The sequence below is a fragment of the Scyliorhinus torazame genome, chromosome 6 (genome assembly GCF_047496885.1).
Source record: "Scyliorhinus torazame isolate Kashiwa2021f chromosome 6, sScyTor2.1, whole genome shotgun sequence".
In the NCBI taxonomy this organism is placed as follows: domain Eukaryota; kingdom Metazoa; phylum Chordata; class Chondrichthyes; order Carcharhiniformes; family Scyliorhinidae; genus Scyliorhinus; species Scyliorhinus torazame.
The window spans coordinates 143,939,927-143,958,601 of NC_092712.1; the positions used below are offsets into that span (position 1 = coordinate 143,939,927).

General features: G+C 43.9%; 1 protein-coding gene across 11 annotated transcripts in view; it reads left to right on the forward strand.

Annotated features, from left to right (window-relative positions):
- Positions 1 to 18,675, forward strand: part of grb10b (growth factor receptor-bound protein 10b) — a 484,722-nt gene that overhangs the window by 419,179 nt on the left and 46,868 nt on the right. For all 11 annotated transcript variants that reach the window (XM_072508844.1, XM_072508852.1, XM_072508843.1 and 8 more), the window contains 4 exons: positions 3,136 to 3,246; positions 5,021 to 5,119; positions 11,466 to 11,543; positions 12,518 to 12,634. In XM_072508844.1, the coding sequence (XP_072364945.1) occupies positions 3,136 to 3,246; positions 5,021 to 5,119; positions 11,466 to 11,543; positions 12,518 to 12,634 (405 nt within the window). The remainder of the gene's footprint in view (positions 1 to 3,135; positions 3,247 to 5,020; positions 5,120 to 11,465; positions 11,544 to 12,517; positions 12,635 to 18,675) is intronic.

Below are 18,675 nucleotides of genomic sequence, written 5' to 3' on the forward strand. Positions count from 1 at the left end.
TCTCTCCACAGATGCTGTCAGACCTGTTGCGATTATCCAGTATTTTCTATTTTTGTTTCAGATTCCAGCATCCGCAGTAATTTGCTTTTATCTTAGGGTATAAAGCTGGATTGTACTGACCAATATGGTTACATCTGCAATCCTCCATCTCCGATATATCTGCACTTTCCTTCAGTGGTACTCGGTTATATGATCAGTGGAAACCTTTGGAGCATGCTTGGCATAGACCAGTGCTACTTGTTTCACTGGCTTGCGTATGGACTCCACGTCATTGACCTTCTTTGACTGTTTGGAGAAATTAATTTTATCAGAGGGTATGCTATTAAAGCTGGAATTTGGTGTGCATTAAGTTGTGGCTTGCGTTACTCATAACATTTATGTGTCTACAGTAGATTTCCTGCTTGGTTTCTCACTGGTTGTACTAACTATCTTGCCATGTGTTTAGAAGGTACCAATAATATCCTAGGCCATGAAACAAGAAATAATTAACATGTCTATCACACTTTATTACTTCCTAAGAAGGTTCCAATGTACTTATCAACCAATTAATTGTTTTTGACAAGATAGTCCCTATTATATAGGCAAGTGGGTGCACACAATCTATAAACAACACAGATCAGGATGTTTTCTGTTGGTAGTTGACGGAGAAACGAGATAATTCCCTGCTTTTCATATTTAAAAAATGTGCCTGTGGTATGTGCCTATTTCCAGAGTTTTCAACAATATCGGGGAAATATGCCCTTCATAACTTTTAAGTTGATTCATCATGATTTTTACAAGGATTGCCAAAAAGTGCCTTGTAAACTGCAAGTGCGGTAGTGTTGGTGGCATCTAGCTGGAAATGAATATGCATGGATGCCAGAGTCAAATTTGCTGTGAAGTCTCTTTGCTGAAACACTTTCTGACTCTCATTGTTAAAGCTTTCATATGAAAAATCATTACTTGATACCAAAGGGTTTCCAGCAGCATCTTCAGGAGAGTGATGAGATAAGAGGAGGGTAAGGTTTGAAAGTAGGACACTTGCTCTTTTGTAAATGAGAATTACCTTTTATATTTTTAGAAATGCAATGTCTGTCGTGTCAGGGCGACTTGGGGGGGTCACATCCTGGGGGCCATCGGGGGTGGGGTTGAGAATTGCATGTGGATGGGGGGTCAGGTGTGGTCTCTAAAATAGTTACACTGAAGTCAGAAGCACTTTTATTTCCCAGTAACTATTAGTGTAACACTGACAGAACTATCCGAAGTTACCGATATAAATTGCCTTGTCGGACTTCTGGATAATTGCCACATAAACCCTTTAACTAGGAACTTCTGGGAGGGATTCTCCAGTGCATCTTTGGGTACCTCCCAAATCCATGCTGGGGGACCACGAAGTTACAGGCCACTGCCTTTTCCCATGACGAGCATTAAACTAAATTTCAGAAATGTTGCCGTTTCCTCACGCACGACCTCCGTTTAGTACCACTGGCAATACAAAGTGTATTCTTCAAAATAGGATGTAAACATTTTTTGTACTTGTAGAATCTAGTTCTAAGGTGTGATCACAATATGAGATACCATGTTGATTCCTAATGGATCTAATAGTTTAACCATTTAAACATCTTCATTGTGCAACTTGAAAGATTTTAGTTGCTGTAATCTTATAACCACTTCATTGGAAATTGAATGCACAATGTTGAAAGCTGCTGATTTTGTTGCACAATCACAAAGTTTAAATGTGTGCTTTGTTAGCCCTTTTTTTGAGCAAAAATCTGTGGACCCTGACAACATCTTGGCTGTCGTACTGAAGACGCCTGCTCCAGAACTAGCTATGCCCCAGCTGTTCCAGTATACCTACAGTACTGACAGCTACCTAACAATGTAGAAAATCATCAATTAACATCATGACAATCTAATTTCAATCATCAAAATAATTAAAGGTGTTGTCTACAGTGCTATCAAGTAGCATTTAGCAAAGTTTGGATTTTACCAGGTTCACTTGGCTTCAGACCTCGTTGCAGTCCAGACATGGATGAAAAAGCTGTCTTCCAGAAGTGAGATGAGTGACAGCCCTTGACATCAAGGCAGCATGCAGCATTTGAACGAATGTGGCATCAAGTATTCCAAGTAAAGGTTAAGTGAGTTGGAAGCGAGGGAAAGATCTCCACTAGTGGGAGTCATGTGGAACACAAAGGAAGATGGGTGTCATTGTTGGAGGCCCATCATCTCAACCCCAATACATTACACCTTCATTCCAGGATAATGTCAGAAATGATGATTGCGCAGTGTCCTGTATCATTCACAAACACGTTACACCCTGAAGTAGATCCTGCCTACATGAAGCAGACCTGGACAATATTCAAACTGGGGCTGATGTGTAGCAAGTAGCATTCATGCCACACAAGTGCCAGGCAATGACCCGTCCCCAATGAGGACAAATCGGAACATCTTCCTTTGACATTTAATGCCATTACCATTGCTGAATCCTCCATTATCAACATCCTGGGGATACCATTGACCCAAACCTTTTTGGACCAACCATAAATACTGTGACTACAAGAGCAGGTCAGAAGTTTGGAACTCTTTGGTGAGTAAGTTACCACCTGAGCCTGTCCATTATCCACAGAACACAAGTCAGGAGTGTGAAGGCATACTCCCCACTTTTCTGAATGAACACAGCTTCAGAAACATTCAAGCAGCAGATCACCATTCTAGCACAAAGTTGCCGGCTTGATCCACATCCCATTTGCCACTGGCACACAGTAGCAGCATCGTGTACCAACTACCAGATACACTGCAACAACTCCCCAGGACTTCTTCAACAGCATTTTCCTCTCCCATTTCGAAGGGCAAAGGCAACAAATGCAAGGAACTATCACCACCTGCAGGTTCCCGACCAAGTCACACACCATTCTGACTTGGAAATTATATCTCGGGGCCAAAATTTTGGAACTCTCTCCTTAATAGTATTGTGGGTATACCAACAGCACATGAAATGCAAAGGTGGCTCACCACTGCATTTTTAAGGACAATGTGGTATGGACAATAAATGCTCACCTTGTCAGTGGTGCTCAACCCCATGAACGAATTAAAGTTTGTATTATTTATGGCCATTGTTTTGCAAATTCTAAATGTTTTTCGCTTTCATTTGCACAGGAACCAAGACATCTTCAGCTATTAGCAGACATTGAAGCCAATAATGTATTTTCCTTAGTAACTGGCAAAAAAACATACAGTGCACCAACTGACTATGGTTTTTGTATAAAGGTACTTTTTCTAATTAGATTATTTGTGCAAGTACTTCATTGTTTGTGTTTTATATTCAGACTTGCAATTTTGAATTATTTATCAACATCTAATTATTCCTCCATGCAGCACTGAAATTCCCCGTTAAAAACAAATGTTTAGTGAATTATTTATTTGCTACGTTGTATATTATTTTCCATGACTTCAGAATTACTAATTAAGCATCGGATTAAACGTTCCACAAGTATACTCAATCAAATATAAAGCACTATCAGGTCCTACTCGCATAGCTAAAATTGTTCTCTATTGCAGCACCTTCCATGAATACAAGCTTCTTTTGTCTACTGCAAATAATCGTCTGAAATTCATTTCTTTTCCTGAAATTCCTTTTCCTCCCAACAGGTGAGAGACGCTCATGGACTTTGTCACTAAGCTTGAGAAAATCCAATCAGCTGCCTTTTGCTGCTTCCGTCCCTTCCATGAGCCCAACAGATCAAGCTTTCTCAAATGTTCCTCATGCCTTAGCCCTGAACTTACATGATTCTCTAGTTTCTCTCCAATCTACCCTAATACTGGAGCTCATCTTGTCCACGAGACCTACCTCCTGCTCTGTCAATCCTATTCCCACTGAACCTCTGACCACCCAGCTTTCTTTCTTGATTACTAAGTTAGCAGATATTGTTGACAGTACCCTCTCTTCAGGTATTGTCCCTTCTTTAATTGTGCCATTATCACCACTTTGCTCAAAACAGTCATTGACCCCTCTGCCCAAGAAAACTCTCTTCTCCTCTGCAATTTTCCTTTCCTCCCCAATGCCCTTGAACATGTTTTGCCTTTCACATCTATACCTACCTTTTCCAGAACTATATGCTTGAATCCCCGAAATCGATTTTCACTTCTGCCACAGGACCAAACTGCTTTTTTAAAAAAATGAATTTCTGGGCAGCACAGTGGCGCAGTGGGTAGCACTGCTGCCTCACGGCACCGAGGTCCCATGTTCGATTCCGGCTCTGGATCACTGTCCATGTGGAGTTTGCACATTCTCCCCGTGTTTGCATGGGTTTCACCCCCACAAAACCCAAGATATGCAGGGTAGGTGGATTGGCCACGCTAAATTGCCCCTTAATTGGAAAAATTGAATTGGGTACTCTTTATAAAAAAAAATTTAAAAAAAAAATTTTTTTACACTTAATTTCTGCGTGACTGAAAAAGGTAAACTATTCTCTCTTGTCCCGCTCAAACTCTGGAATATTTTACATGTTTGATCACGCCATCCTCCTTCAGTACCTCGTCACTCATCCAGCTGGCTAGGGCTCCAATCATTTGGTTCCATTTTTAATCTATCGAATCATAGCTAGGGTATTATTTGCAATGACTTATCTTCCCATTCCTGGACAATGACCTCTGATGTTCCCCAACATTATCATTTTAAAATGGAGCATCAGTTTCCCCATGTTCACTGATGAAACCCAGCGCTCGCTCAACACCAGTTCTCTTGACTCCTCCCTGTTAAATGATATGACTGCTTATCCAATATCCAATTCTGAGTGAGCAGAAATTTGCTCCAATTAAATATGAGGAAGTCAAAAGCCTCTCTATTTAACAGATATGGTACTTTGAGTTCTGTGCATATAGCTAGCATCCTCGCATCAATTTTTAGAAGAGATTCAATTAGTCTATTCTTTGACTGGAGCAGTGAAAGTTGATAAATTATTAGTCGCACTTTCAGTGCACTAAAATGATATTTTTCTATAAGGAATAGTACGGATGACTGGAGTTTCCTTGTCCATTGCAGCCCATTAAAATGCGGAATGAAACAAAGGACCTTCGATTGTTATGTGCAGAGGATGAACAGAGCAGGACATGCTGGATGACGGCCTTTCGACTCCTCAAGGTATTCCTTTGTTACTGTAAATGTTCAAAGATACGATTATCATATTAAATAATGTTTTCCGCTTTCATCTAAATTCAGCTAGTTCACTTTCTAATTTACTAGTCTTCTACAGTGATTAATAAAATCATAAAACTTGATTGTACCTTTATCAGTTGACAATTTTTGTGTTTTATAAATGTCAAGAGCTAAATTTGATAGCACCTTAAATAAGCTCAGGGATCCTGATGTGTGATTAATCTGCAGCAATTGCTTCCTATGCAGGCCGCACACCAACTTCGTCTACCTCCTTAATTAGCAGGTTTACAGTGTACAGCGTGCAGTCTGCCCTAACGGCTATATTGAGTGGCTGATTGCCTCAGCAGGAGACCCAAAATCATGAGAGGTTAGGAACAGTTCAAACCAGCCCACATAACTTTAAGGGGAAGTGGCTGGTGCAGGTGCTGGAAGTCAGTCTACAACTGATTCTTAAGTATAGAATAATGGAACAAGATGGGTGAAAAAAGGTTCCAAGATTTTCTAACACTGCACTATAGGTCTTGGTCAAAAAGGGGCAGAATGAAAGACGAGATGTCTATGGGTAGCTAGGAGGTCCTCCAATCAAATTCAATGGGACCAGATAGGCACGGTGCACAATATTCAGATTCATGGCCTGAGGACCTGGGTGCAGTGTCCACATGCACTACTAGCCTCCGACATTGCTCAATCTCTATCAACGAAGACTCGTTCTTCACATTGATTGCTTCACCTCACATTCACACACTTTTGCACATCCACATCTTAAAGCTGTGCACCCGGCAAACTGTTTACATCAGCCAAATGCTTATATTTAGATTTGTCATGTGTTCCGAGGTACAGTGAAAAGTATTGTTCTGCATACAGTCCAGTCAGATCGTACCATACATGAAAAACATAGGGTGGCACAGTAGCACAGTGGTTAGCTCTGTTGCTTCACAGCTCCAGAGTCCCAGGTTTGATAACCGGCTTGGGTCACTATCTGTGTGGAGTCTTCATGTTCTCCCTGTGTCGGCATGGGTTTCCTCCGGGTACTCCTGTTTCCTCCCACAGTCCAAAGATGTGCAGGTTAGGTGGATTGGCCATGCTAAATTGTCCTTAGTGTCCAAAAAAGGTTAGGTGGGGTTTTTGGGTTACGGAGGTAGGGTGGAGGTGTGGGCTTAAGTAGGGTGCTCTTTCCAAGAGCCAGTGCAGACTCGATGGGTCGAATGCCCTCTTTCTGCACTGTAAATTCTATGCATAGGACATAAGATAGAAACGCAATGTAAATCCATAGACATAGATATTGGGTGAAGCTTACGGATGGTAGTGCTACACAGTAGAGAAGATGCGAGGAGAGATCAGTTCAGTCCATAAGAGGGCCATTCAGGAGTCTGGTGGAGTGGGGAAGAAACTGTTTTTGAATCTGTTAGTGCGTGTTCCCAGACTTTTGTATCTTCTGGCCGTTGGAAGAGATTGGAAGAGAGACCCTAGATGCAAGGGGTCTTTGATTATGCTGCCTGCTTTTTCGAGGCAGCTGGAGATGTAGACAGTCAATGGATGGTAGGCAGGTGCGCGTGATGGACTGGGCTGTGTTTGCAACTTTCTGCAGTTTCTTACGTACTTGGGCCGAGCAGTTGCCATACCAAGCTGTGATGCAGCCAGATATGATCCTTTCTATGGTGCATCTGCAAAAATTGGGAAGTCATTGGACATAATGAGACATGCCGAAGTTCCTTATTTTCCTGAAGAAGCATAGGCGTTGTTGTGCTTTCTTGGTCGTAGTGTCAATGTAGGTGGACCAGGACGGATTGTTGGTGATGTGCACACCTAGGAATTTGAAGCTGTCAACCATCTCCACCTTGGCACCATTGATGAAGACAGGGGTGTGCACAACACTTCGCTTCGTGAAGTCGATTACCAGCTCCTTAATTTTGCTGACATTCGGGAGAGATTGTTGTCATTGCACCATGCCACTAAGTTCTCTATCTCCCTCTTCTACTCTGATTCATTGTTGTTTAAAATCTGACCCACTACGGTCGTGTCATCAGCAAACCTGTAGATCGTGTTGGAACCGAATTTTGCCTCACAATCATGTGCGAATAGGGAGCATATTAGGGTCTAAGCATGCAGCCTTGGGGGGCCCAGTGTTTAGGACTATCCTGGAGGAGGTATTCTTGTTTATCCTTACTGATTGTTGTCTATGGGTCAGGGGTCAGGAAACCAAGGATCCAATTGCAGAGGGAGGAGCCAAGTCCTAGGTTTTGGAGTTTGGTTATGACCTTGGCTGAGATTATTGTGTTAAGGCGGAGCTGTTGTTAATGAATGGGAGTTTGACGTTGTCGAGATGCTCCAGGGTTGAGTGTAGGGCCAGGGAGATAACATCTGCTGTGGACCGGTTGTGGTGGTATGCGAATTGCGGCAGATCAAGGCATTCTGGGAGTGTGGAGATGATATGTCTCATGACCAACCTCTCTAAGCAGTTCATAACAATGGATGTCAAGGCCATCGGACGGTAATTGTTGAGGCACATTGCCTGGTTCTTCTTTGGTCCAGTATGATCTGGTCTTCTTGAATCAGGTGGGAACCTCGGAAAACCTTCTTTGGCACACAATCTTTTACAAACTTACTGATGAAGTCTGTGACGATGATGGCATACTCGTTTAGGTTGACGGCTGAGTTTTTGAATATGGACCAGTCCACTGACTACACGTAGTCACGTAGGAGCTCTTCCGTTGCCTCAGACCAGCACATTACGGCCTTCCTACCTGGATTCTCCCGCTTAGGTTTCTGCTTGTATGCTGGGAGAAGGAGCGCACAGTCTTTAGGTCCAATTTTCTGAAGTCGGGGGTGGATCGAAGCCCTTGATGTTTGTGTAGCAGTGGTCGAGGATGTTGGGGTCCCTGGTGGGACAGGCGATTGTGTTGGTGGAATTTTTTCAGTACACACTTGAGGTTGACCTGGTTGAAGTTCCCTGCCGTGATGAACGAGGCCTCTAGGTATTCTGTTTAACTATTATTTATGGCTTTGCACCATATTCAATGACACATTTCCCTCATTCCTGCATCCTTGCCGGACAAGGTGATACACAACCAGAGGCAGCAGCACCTAACCGACAGTGGACAACAGGACTGCGTGTCCACACCCTCAAGGAGCAGACACTGTTCGCCATCGGTGGAGTGGCTGAGGCTTTGGCCTGTCAAGGACTGAAACTATAGAAGATGACTGTCTCCTTATAACTAATTCTCTTCTCACTTATCACATGTTCCTCACTCCACAATCTCTTCTGGTTTAGAAGCTGCAGATGGTGGAAACATGCACCTCTTACTTTCCATCATATCCCCCATCCTACCTTCACTGCAACCCTACCATTGTGCCTTTCTCCTTTCATACATCCAAGAACTATATTGTAGCAGAAACCACTCAATATCTGTATTGCTGTGAAAATTCTAACTTCAATCTTGCAAGGTCAGCCATAATTGCATCTATGTAAGCTAAACTTAGTTCCATGCAAGCACATATTACTGCCACCATGACTGCAAGTACCTGTGTTCAAAGGGGCAACACATTAACCTCCCCTCCAACAGAGGTGCCAACCAAAGGAGTGATAGTGACTTAATTAGAGCACAGTCCTGCTCAGCATATGTACTCCTACTGCTGTCACTCTGCCCCAGAACCTTTGCTGTTGCCAGTTTGCCAGCAGTCCTGCCCATGCGGAGATATTGCAGTCCAAAGCTGGACTTTCTCGGCCCAGAGCTGCTCAGGTACCTGAGGATACTTTGGGGTAGCACAGTGGTTACCACTGCTGCCTCACAACACCAGGGACTCGGGTTCAATTCCGGCTTTGGGTTATTGTCTGTGTGGAGTTTGTACAATCTCCCCTAGTCTACGTGGGTTTCCCCCACAATCCAAAGATGTGTGAGATATGTGGATTGGCCATGCTAAATTACCCCTTGCTGTACATGTGTAGGTTAAGCTGTGGGGTTACGGGGATAGGGCCGAGTGGCTGGAAGACTGGACATGATTTGGATGCTCTTTCGAAGGGTCGGTGCAGACTCGATGGGTCATATGGCCTCCATCTGCACTGTAGATTTTCTGTGATAACGTGATTCTAAGGCCACGCAGTTTCCTCAATTGAAAGGTAGCAGCCTTCCACTAGCCATGCTTGACCCACTCGGTTAGCACCACATCACAAAACTAGGGGAGGCACAAGGAAGATGGGCAACAAGGAAACCTGCAAGGATGGTTAATTGGCATTTGTGTGCAGTGTAGCATTATTTGATTTAGTATGTTTATTTTTTGTTGACTTTTAGTTTTGCTTTGTGGCGAAACGGATGCTATGATAGTCAGTAGCAGAGGGCAGGTATGGTGTGAGACTGTTGGGAAATTGGTTGTATTCATTACATAACAGTAGCTACATTGCTTACACTTGTATTACAGTTGGATAAGTTGCTCACAAACAGTCTGGCCAGTAAATGGATGTCTGGGTTACTTTCTCCCTTCCTTCTCCTTCTTCTCCTCCTGGCTATCGTTAGCTGCTGGCAGGGGCTGCACCTTCATGTTGGCTGAAGTTGTGCACCATATGGCAGACCACCAAGAATTTTGGTACCCACTTTGCTATGTAGTGCAAGGCTCCTTCAGATCAACGGGGCAGCGGAAATGTTGGGCGGGATTCTCCGTCCCTGGGAAGCCCAGAAGGTGTTCCTCAATGGAACGGACAATTGGGCATCGGGTCAAAATTGGAATATGCACCAGGGGCCGATCCGAACACCATGCTCCGACCCTTTGCTGGCGGCATGAATGGTGTCCACACCGCATACCAGCAGGCAAGTGGAAATAAATGAAAATGGGTTGTAATGAACCATTATTTAGTACCGGGTGCAGTATGCTCCACCCGCCAGTGATTCTCTGGTTTGCACGGCTGGGAATCATGTGGGCGAGGTTCACTGGTGGTCTCTATAATCCTGAACCCGATGTGGTGGTCATTGCGGTGGGCCAAGGAGACAACTGTTGCCCAATTAGCCATTGCAAGGTCCACCACACCAGGGTCACAATTGTAGAGATCTTCCGAGCCCATTCTCTCTCTCTCTCTCTCTCTCTCTCTCTCTCTCTCTCTCTCTCTCTCTCTCTCTCTCTCTCTCCCCACCCCACCCGCACCGCACAGCAGTCTCCAACCCTCAGATTGCCTGGGTGCCCATCCCCAAGTATGGGGCGACCCGAGCCACTGCGCTTTCTCCACCCCCCCCCCCCCCCCCCCCCAAATCCCTGCATTAGGAAACCCCCCACAGGGACCCCTTTAATAGTGAGGTCCCCCCCGCAAAGACCCGCATAATAGGGAGAACCTATAGGGGCCCCTGTGATAAGGCCACCCTCCAATGGAACCCTCTGATCGGGAGACACCCCCAATAGGGACCCCTGACCAATGGAATTTCCCCCCCACCCCTCCCAGAAAAGAGACCCCTGTCTGGAAGCTAGAGAGCAGGCCAGACAGGGACTCTAGGAGGCATTATAAATGTAATATTTATCTTGCAGCTCCACATGTCCATTCCTCAAAGTAGTGCTACTGTTCCTGCGTCTGGTTCCCACTATCTGTAGTCCACTCATTGCTTTTGAGCAGTGGTTTGTGATTGACAGCCCGTAAAAACGGTTTTGATCCATTCATATCCCTTCACTCTTCAGTGGCCTAATAGACCTAATAGAATCAAGTCCTTCAGCATCACCAAACCATACACTGTAAACTTCAACAACGTTCAAGAAGTTTTGAAAGCAGCAAACATTTAAACAAGGAGATAAAAGTAAATTTATGCGGATGCTGGAATCTGAAACAAAAACAGAAAGTACTGGACAATATCAGCAGGTCTGACAGCATCTGTGGAGAAAGAAGGGAGCTAACACTTAAATACCTCAGCAATCACCCATGGGGATCTGTCAGTAACTGACTTGAAAGTAGTTCATGACCAACAGCACTGGTGGGATCCTTTCTGCTGCTGATCATGTATTCAGTCAGGTGTGATGAAAAGAGGGCAATGGTTGGAGCATTGAGCTACAAAATGACCGAAATGGCATCAAATCAACAATATAGGTTGATTGACATCATGTTCTGCATACTTCCGACTGGCACGTGCGTTAATACCTATACCAATATGACATCTGAAATGACTCACACTAGGGGTGTGTGCACTGTGGCCGCCACTTATGTCTCCAAGGCTGCTCAGCATAGCCCATCCAAAGTTTGCACTGGTAAAATTAAACCTCTTGGTAGGAAATAGATGTTGTGTCATTGTATTATCTAAAAGTTTTCTCTTTGTAAAATGTGGTGTTCCTCTTTAAAGTTAGTATTTTTTCTTTTTTGCAGTATGGCATCCTATTGTACCAGAGCTATCGGATTCCTCAACAAAGAAAGACATTATTATCCCACTTCTCCACACCAGTGGTAAGTCACCGTCGCTTTTTAAAAACAAAATCCTTTGGATTCTGTTTTATCCTCTTATATTTTTGTTCCCTTTTCTCATTACTGTGGTATATTTTTTGATCATTTTAAAAATGGTTACAGTATTCAGTGAATCATACAGATTTATAAAAGGAACATAAGAACTAGGAGCAGGTGTAGGCCATCTGGCCCCTCGAGCCTGCTCCGCCATTCAATGAGATCATGGCTGATCTTTTGTGGACTCAGCTCCACTTTCCGGCCCGAACACCATAACCCTTAATCCCTTTATTCTTAAAAAAACTATCTATCTTTATCTTAAAAACATTTAATGAGGGAGCCTCAACTGCTTCTCTGGGCAAGGAATTCCATAGATTCACAACCCTTTGGGTGAAGATGTTCCTCCTAAACCCAGTCCTAAATCTACTTCCCCTTATTTTGAGGCTATGCCCCCTAGTTCTGCTTTCACCCGCCAGTGGGAACAACCTGTCCGCATCTATCCTATCTATTCCCTTCATAATTTTATATGTTTCTATAAGATCCCCCCTCATCCTTCTAAATTCCAACGAGTACAGTCCCAGTCTACTCAACCTCTCCTCGTAATCCAACCCCTTCAGCTCTGGGCTTAACCTAGTGGATCTCCTTTGCACACCCTCCAGCGCCAGTACATCCTTTCTTAGGTAAGGAGACCAAAACTGAACACACTACTCCAGGTGTGGCCTCCTAACACCTTATACAATTGCAGCATAACCTCCCTAGTCTTAAACTCCATCCCTCTAGCAATGAAGGACAACATTCCATTTGCCTTCTTAATCACCTGTTGCACCTGTAAACCAACATTTTGCGACTCGTGCACTAGCACACCCAGGTCTCTCTGCACAGCAGCATGTTTTAATATTTTATCATTTAAATTATAATCCCTTTTGCTGTTATTCCTACCAAAATGGATAAAGTTATTTTTTTTCTGTTATTCTTTTCAGAGAAGTATATCAGAAAATTCCTTGGTAGCGATGGACTTCTCTGGACACACAGGTCGCGTCATAGAAAATCCTGCAGAGGCCCAAAATGCAGCTGTGGAAGAAGGTCAAACATGGAGGGTAAACACATTCACTATTTTTTGCTGGGCCTGGACAGCTGAAAGCGCTATTATTAATGACCGGGCAAATGGAAAGAGGATTCCTAAGAGGTTGGAATCAGGTGACTAATTTGTTGGCTGGGAGGCTTATTGGGCTGGAATGAGGTAATAGAAGCATTTAAACACCAGGGTGATCATTTACTATTTAAAACTTTGGACCGGAGGTGTTACTGTAGGGGTCAGTGAATGCATGATGATAGGTGTGTGTGGTGTTGGGGTAGGATATATATATTCTTTAGATATTAGAAGTAGAGTCTTGTATGAGCTGAGATCTCTGAAAGTCAGATGATGAGAAGGTGACAAAAGCATGAACAAGAGTTCCAATGAAAATGAACTGAGGCAGAGGCAATTGTATTGGATTGGATTGGATTTGTTTATGTCACGTGTACCGAGGTACAGTGAAAAGTATTTTTCTGCGAGAAGCTCAACAGATTATTAAGTACATGAAGAGAAAAGAAAAGAAAATACATAAATAAACACCGGCATTGGGTGAAGCATACAGGGGTGTAGTGTTAATTAGGTCAGTCCATAAGAGGTGTCAGTCCTTTAGGCGTCTGGTAACAGCAGGGAAGAAGCTGTTTTTGAGTCTGTTCGTGCGTGTTCCTAGACTTTTGTACTTCCTGCCCGATGGATCACAAATAAGATGGTCTTGTGATTGAGATGATATAGCTTGAGACTTTCAGCTTTGTTATATCTGTAAAACCTCAAGACACTTTCGACCAGTTCACTTACTCAAAGGTTTTACCAAGGTGTCTTTAATAATGTGGAGAATAGATCACAAACACAAATTCAAGTTCAACAATATTTATGTAGCACACAATTTATCTGTTTACTACCCATAAATATATTCTAGAGGTACCCAAGATTGGTCTTTGCCACCTGTAAGGATGGCTTGGTAGGTCGTGGATGTCCATCCACGGTAGGTCATTCACCTCCCACGATTCTTCGCTCCTGAGGTGTCCGGAGTGCTTATTTTTATCCCCCTGGGCTTCGCGCCCTATTGCTTCTTTCCTAGGCTCGCTGCCAATGGGATATCGGGAGGGAGTCTCGGTGTCCAATGATCTGATTGATTCAGATTGACAGGGACTCTGGGCCCATCCCAGGTGTCCATCTCTGGTGGTGTTGTTTGCATGTACTCCCTTACCAAATAAGGTGACGGGAATTCTAGGCACCTGAGAGTCTAGCTTGCTCTGGGCCTTTAACAGTAGATTGGTGCATATCAATCGGATCGATTATCTCTTGATGGTCGATTGACAGCACAGGTCCGGTCATGTCTTGGCAGCCTTTCTGGTGTTAGTTTTCTCGAACTTGACCAGTTCAAATTCCCATGGTGCTGTGTGCTGGAGTGTCTGTGGCTTGATTTAAAGTGCCCAATTTTAATCAGGCCTAAAACTAGGCCTTGCTAGGTTTCCACAGCTTGAAGTTGAATACTGTGACAAAGTTGCAACAAGTCTGATTTTGCCTGAAATAATGATCGTTGGCGGGCGGGGGGGGGGGAGTGGATGAAGTCAGTTGTAAGTAAGGGTGCAGAGTTTCTTCACACTATCAAAGCAATTGGCTTCAGTCTTCCCAATATTTAGCTAGAGTAAATCATGATCATCCAAATAGCAGACATTGGAGTAAAGGCGTGCCCAAACCTTATATGTAAATAACGGCTGAAGGAGCGGTAAGTAAACCTAAAAGAGTTCATCCTGATTGCCTCTGAACTTTCTAAAAATAAATTTAAGAGTACCCAATTCATTTTTTCCAATTAAGGGGCAATTTAGAGTGGCCAATCCACCTACACTGCACATCTTTGGGTTGTGGGGGCGAAACCCACACAAACACAGGAAGAATAAGCAAACTCCACACGGACAGTGACCGGGATTGAACCTCAGACATCGACGCCATGAGGCAGCAGTGCTAACCACTGCACCACCATGCTGCCCTTTGAGTGACTCTGAACTTGACGGTGCAGGGGTCAGCCTGTGATTAAATGAGAGAGTAGAATCAAGCAAAAACAATTTGTATTTATATAGTACCGTGCTGCTTGGGGCAGCACGGTAGCCTTGTGGATAGCACAATTGCTTCACAGCTCCAGGGTCCCAGGTTCGATTCTGGCTTGGGTCACTGTCTGTGCGGAGTCTGCACATCCTCCCCGTGTGTGCGTGGGTTTCCTCCGGGTGCTCCGGTTCGCTCCCACAGTCCAAAGATGTGCGGTTTAGGTGGATTGGCCATGATAAATTGCCCTTAGTGTCCAAAATTGCCCTTAGTGTTGGGTGGGGTTACTGGGTTATGGGGATAGGGTGGCAGTGTTGACCTTGGGTAGGGTGCTCTTTCCAAGAGCCGGTGCAGACTTGATGGGCTGAATGGCCTCCTTCTGCTCTGTAGATTCTATGATGTAGTAGAACACGCCAGGCTTTGTTCTTTATACGGACCCTTTGTTCTTTATAAGGACTGAGTAAGGGCAGAAGATTTTTTTTTAGTGAGGGCATCATGATCGGCACAGGCGTGGAGGGCCGGAGGGCCTGTTCCTGTGCTTGTACTTTTGTTTGTTCTTTGTTCTTTAAGACAGCTCACAGGAACATTTTCAAATAAAATTCAACAGCAAGCTACATAAGGTCATACTAGGACAGATAACAAAAACCTGGTCAAAGGGGAAGGCTTTCAGAGAGTTCTAATAGAGAGAGAAGTTGAGAGGTTTAGGTTAGTGTTAGGAAAGAGTAAATGAACCAGCTGAAGTATTTAAGCGTTGAAGTTACGAGAACAGAGACCAAGGTATTGTTCAGAAGAATTCAAGGAAGAGTAAACAAAGTGTTCTAAGTTCAAGAGGCAATTGCAGTAACCAGATTTAAAGTGGGAAGGCAGATTTCAGAGAAAAATCGAAGTGTGATGCCATTTAAATAGAGTCTGGGAATTAAGAAATAAAGCAACTGTGAACAGACAAAGAAATCTTAAAGGGGGTGGTGTAAAACCTGGATACTGGATTTCATGTTAAAAGTGGAGTATGAGCTCTGTTTAAAAGAGTCACTTGGAATACCTGGTTTGGATTTTGGAATGCAAACTGCTAATGGAAAGCATTATTGTGAAAGAAGATTTTAAAGTGTACTTTTGGGAGTGGTGTTTGGAAACTCACACGACAATTATCTGGGGGGATTCTGAGGAGAAATCCACGGCCATTAGGTTCAGAGCAGAGTGTGTATTGCTCACAGCCAATCCATGTAAATAACGGGACCTTGTGTTACTGAGACCATTGTGTATTAAGATGTACATTGTAATCTGTGTTAATCTTAAAATTTATGTGTATTTGTTAAGATAAGAGGGGAGTAAAGGAGTACTGTTCGATAATCCAACTTTTCAAATATAATAAATATTTTCCCCTTGTTGTTGAAACTAATTAGCGGCCCTGTGACTCTGTTCCTCCACTTTTTATTTTTAAAAAGTAAAAGTTATGGGGTGGGATTCTTCGTCCCGCCGCACCAGATTTCTGGTGCAGCGGGCCCCCGGGATTCTCCATCTCACCAGCCGGCCAATGGGGTTTCCCATTTTGGGCATCCCCACGCTGTCGGGAAATCCCTGGGCTACCGGCGCAACGGAGAATCCCGACAGCGTAGAATCCAGCCCGTGTTCTTTGGACCAGGGCTCCATTCTGGAATATTCTCATCCAGTTATAACATGAAATGGGATTGTAACAGTGGGAATTAGAGAGTTTAGACAGCTGAAAGTACAGCCGCTAATAGTGGAGCAGTTAAAATAGTGGGGGCTGCAATGGGCCTGAATTAAAAGAGCACAAAGATCTGAAAAGGGTTGTAGGGCTGTAGGATATTATAGAAATGGGGGAGGGCGAGGCCATGGAGGGATTTGAAAACAATTATGTAAATATTTGAATTACAGCATTGCTGTATGGAAGCCAATAAAGATCAGCGAGCACAGGAGTGATTGATTGATTGTAACATGTACGGAAGTGCAATGAAAAGTATTTTTCAGCGATCAATGGAACATACACAGTACATACATTATGGACAAAAAGACTAATCAACAGAGAACATAAACAAATGGTAAATCAACAAATAGTGATTGGTTACAGTGGGAAACAAAGGCCAAAGAAAGCAAATACATGAGAAAGAGCAGCAGAGGGCATCGTGAATAGTGTTCTTACAGGGAATGGATCAGTCTGAGGGAGAATCATTGAGTCTAGTAGCTGTGGGGAAGAAGCTGTTCCTATGTCTGGACATGTGGGTCTTCAGACTTCTGTACCTTCTGCCTGATGGAAGGGTCTGGAAGAGGGCAAAGCCTGGGTGGGAGGGGTCTCTGACAATGCTGTCTGCCTTCCTGAGGCAGCGGGAGGTGTAGACCGAATCAGTGGGAGGGTGGCAAGCTTGTGTGATGCATTGGGCTGAGTTCACCGCACTCTGCAGTTTCTTGTGGTCTTGGGCAGAGAAGTTGCCATAACAAGCTGTGATGCAGCTGGATAGGATGCTCTTTGTGACGCATTTGTAGAAGTTTGCGAGAGTCGTTGCAGACATGCCGAATTTCTTTCGCTTCCGTAGGAAGTCGAGATGTAGGTGGTTCTTTACAGTTGCACCAACATGAGTGGACAAGGACAGACTGTTGGTGATGGTGACCCCCCAGGAACTTAAAGCTATCCACCATCTCCACTTCTGAGCCATTGATGTAGACGGGTGTGTGTGTTATGCTATGCTTCCTGAAGTCGATGATCAGTTCCTTGGTCTTTCTGACATTTAGAGCGAGGTTGCTTTCGGTACACCATGCAACCAAGTGATCTATCTCCCTTCTGTAGTCCGATTCGTCGTTCTTTGAGATACGACCCACCACAGCTGTATCATCCGCAAACTTATAGATCGAATTGGAGTTAAATCTTGCCACACAGTCGTGAGTGTATTGGGAGAGCATGTAGCATGTTAAGGGATGAGGTAAGATTCAAGCAACAAATTGAAGTGGCTATACTGATATTAGTTGGAACAAAATTTCTACTTATCCATGACTGGATGATGGTCAAGGAGCCGGACAATGTAAAATGAAGTGGTTTTGGGTGCCATCATCACACATGTCAAACCTGGCTGTTTTCTGAGGCAGAGCATTTAGATGAGAAATGAGGGCCTAAAGATCAATCCTAGGGGAATTCCAGAGGTAGTAGTGTTGGAATGAGAAGAGAAACCATTGCTCTGGCTACGATTGGATAGATAAGAATAGAACCAGATGTGTGATCCCATCCATCTGGACAATGGACGAGATGTTGGAGGAGGAGGCCAAAAAGTATGAAGAAGGATAGTTCACCATTGTCACCACAGTCACAGTAGATGCCAAATGTGATTTTGCTAAGAGTAGTTTCAGTCCTCTGGAACGGGTGAAAACTTAAATGGAATTCTGAACAGATGAGTAGAGCTTTGGGTGGTGTCAGCATGTTCAAAGACTTTAGCATAAGAAGGGAGGTTATAATTTGGGAGACTAGTTTAAAAATATAGAGTTCAGAAAATGTTTTTTTTGAGGACGAGTGATTTGAGGGAGATGGGGATTTTCTGAGGAGAAAGAACAGCTAACAACATCGGCTAACATCGAGGCCAGAAAGGGGAGTCATCAATTTGGTGAGCACAGTAAGAAGTTTTACAACACCAGGTTAAAGTCCAACAGGTTTGTTTCATAGAACATAGAACATAGAACAATACAGCGCAGTACAGGCCCTTCGGCCCACGATGTTGCACCGAAACAAAAGCCATCTAACCTACACTATACCATTATCATCCATATGTTTATCCAATAAACTTTTAAATGCCCTTAATGTTGGCGAGTTCACTACTGTAGCAGGTAGGGCATTCCACGGCCTCACTACTCTTTGCGTAAAGAACCTACCCCTGACCTCTGTCCTATATCTATTACCCCTCAGTTTAAGGCTATGTCCCCTCGTGCTAGCCATTTCCATCCGCGGGAGAAGGCTCTCACTGTCCACCCTATCTAACCCTCTGATCATTTTGTATGCCTCTATTAAGTCTCCTCTTAACCTTC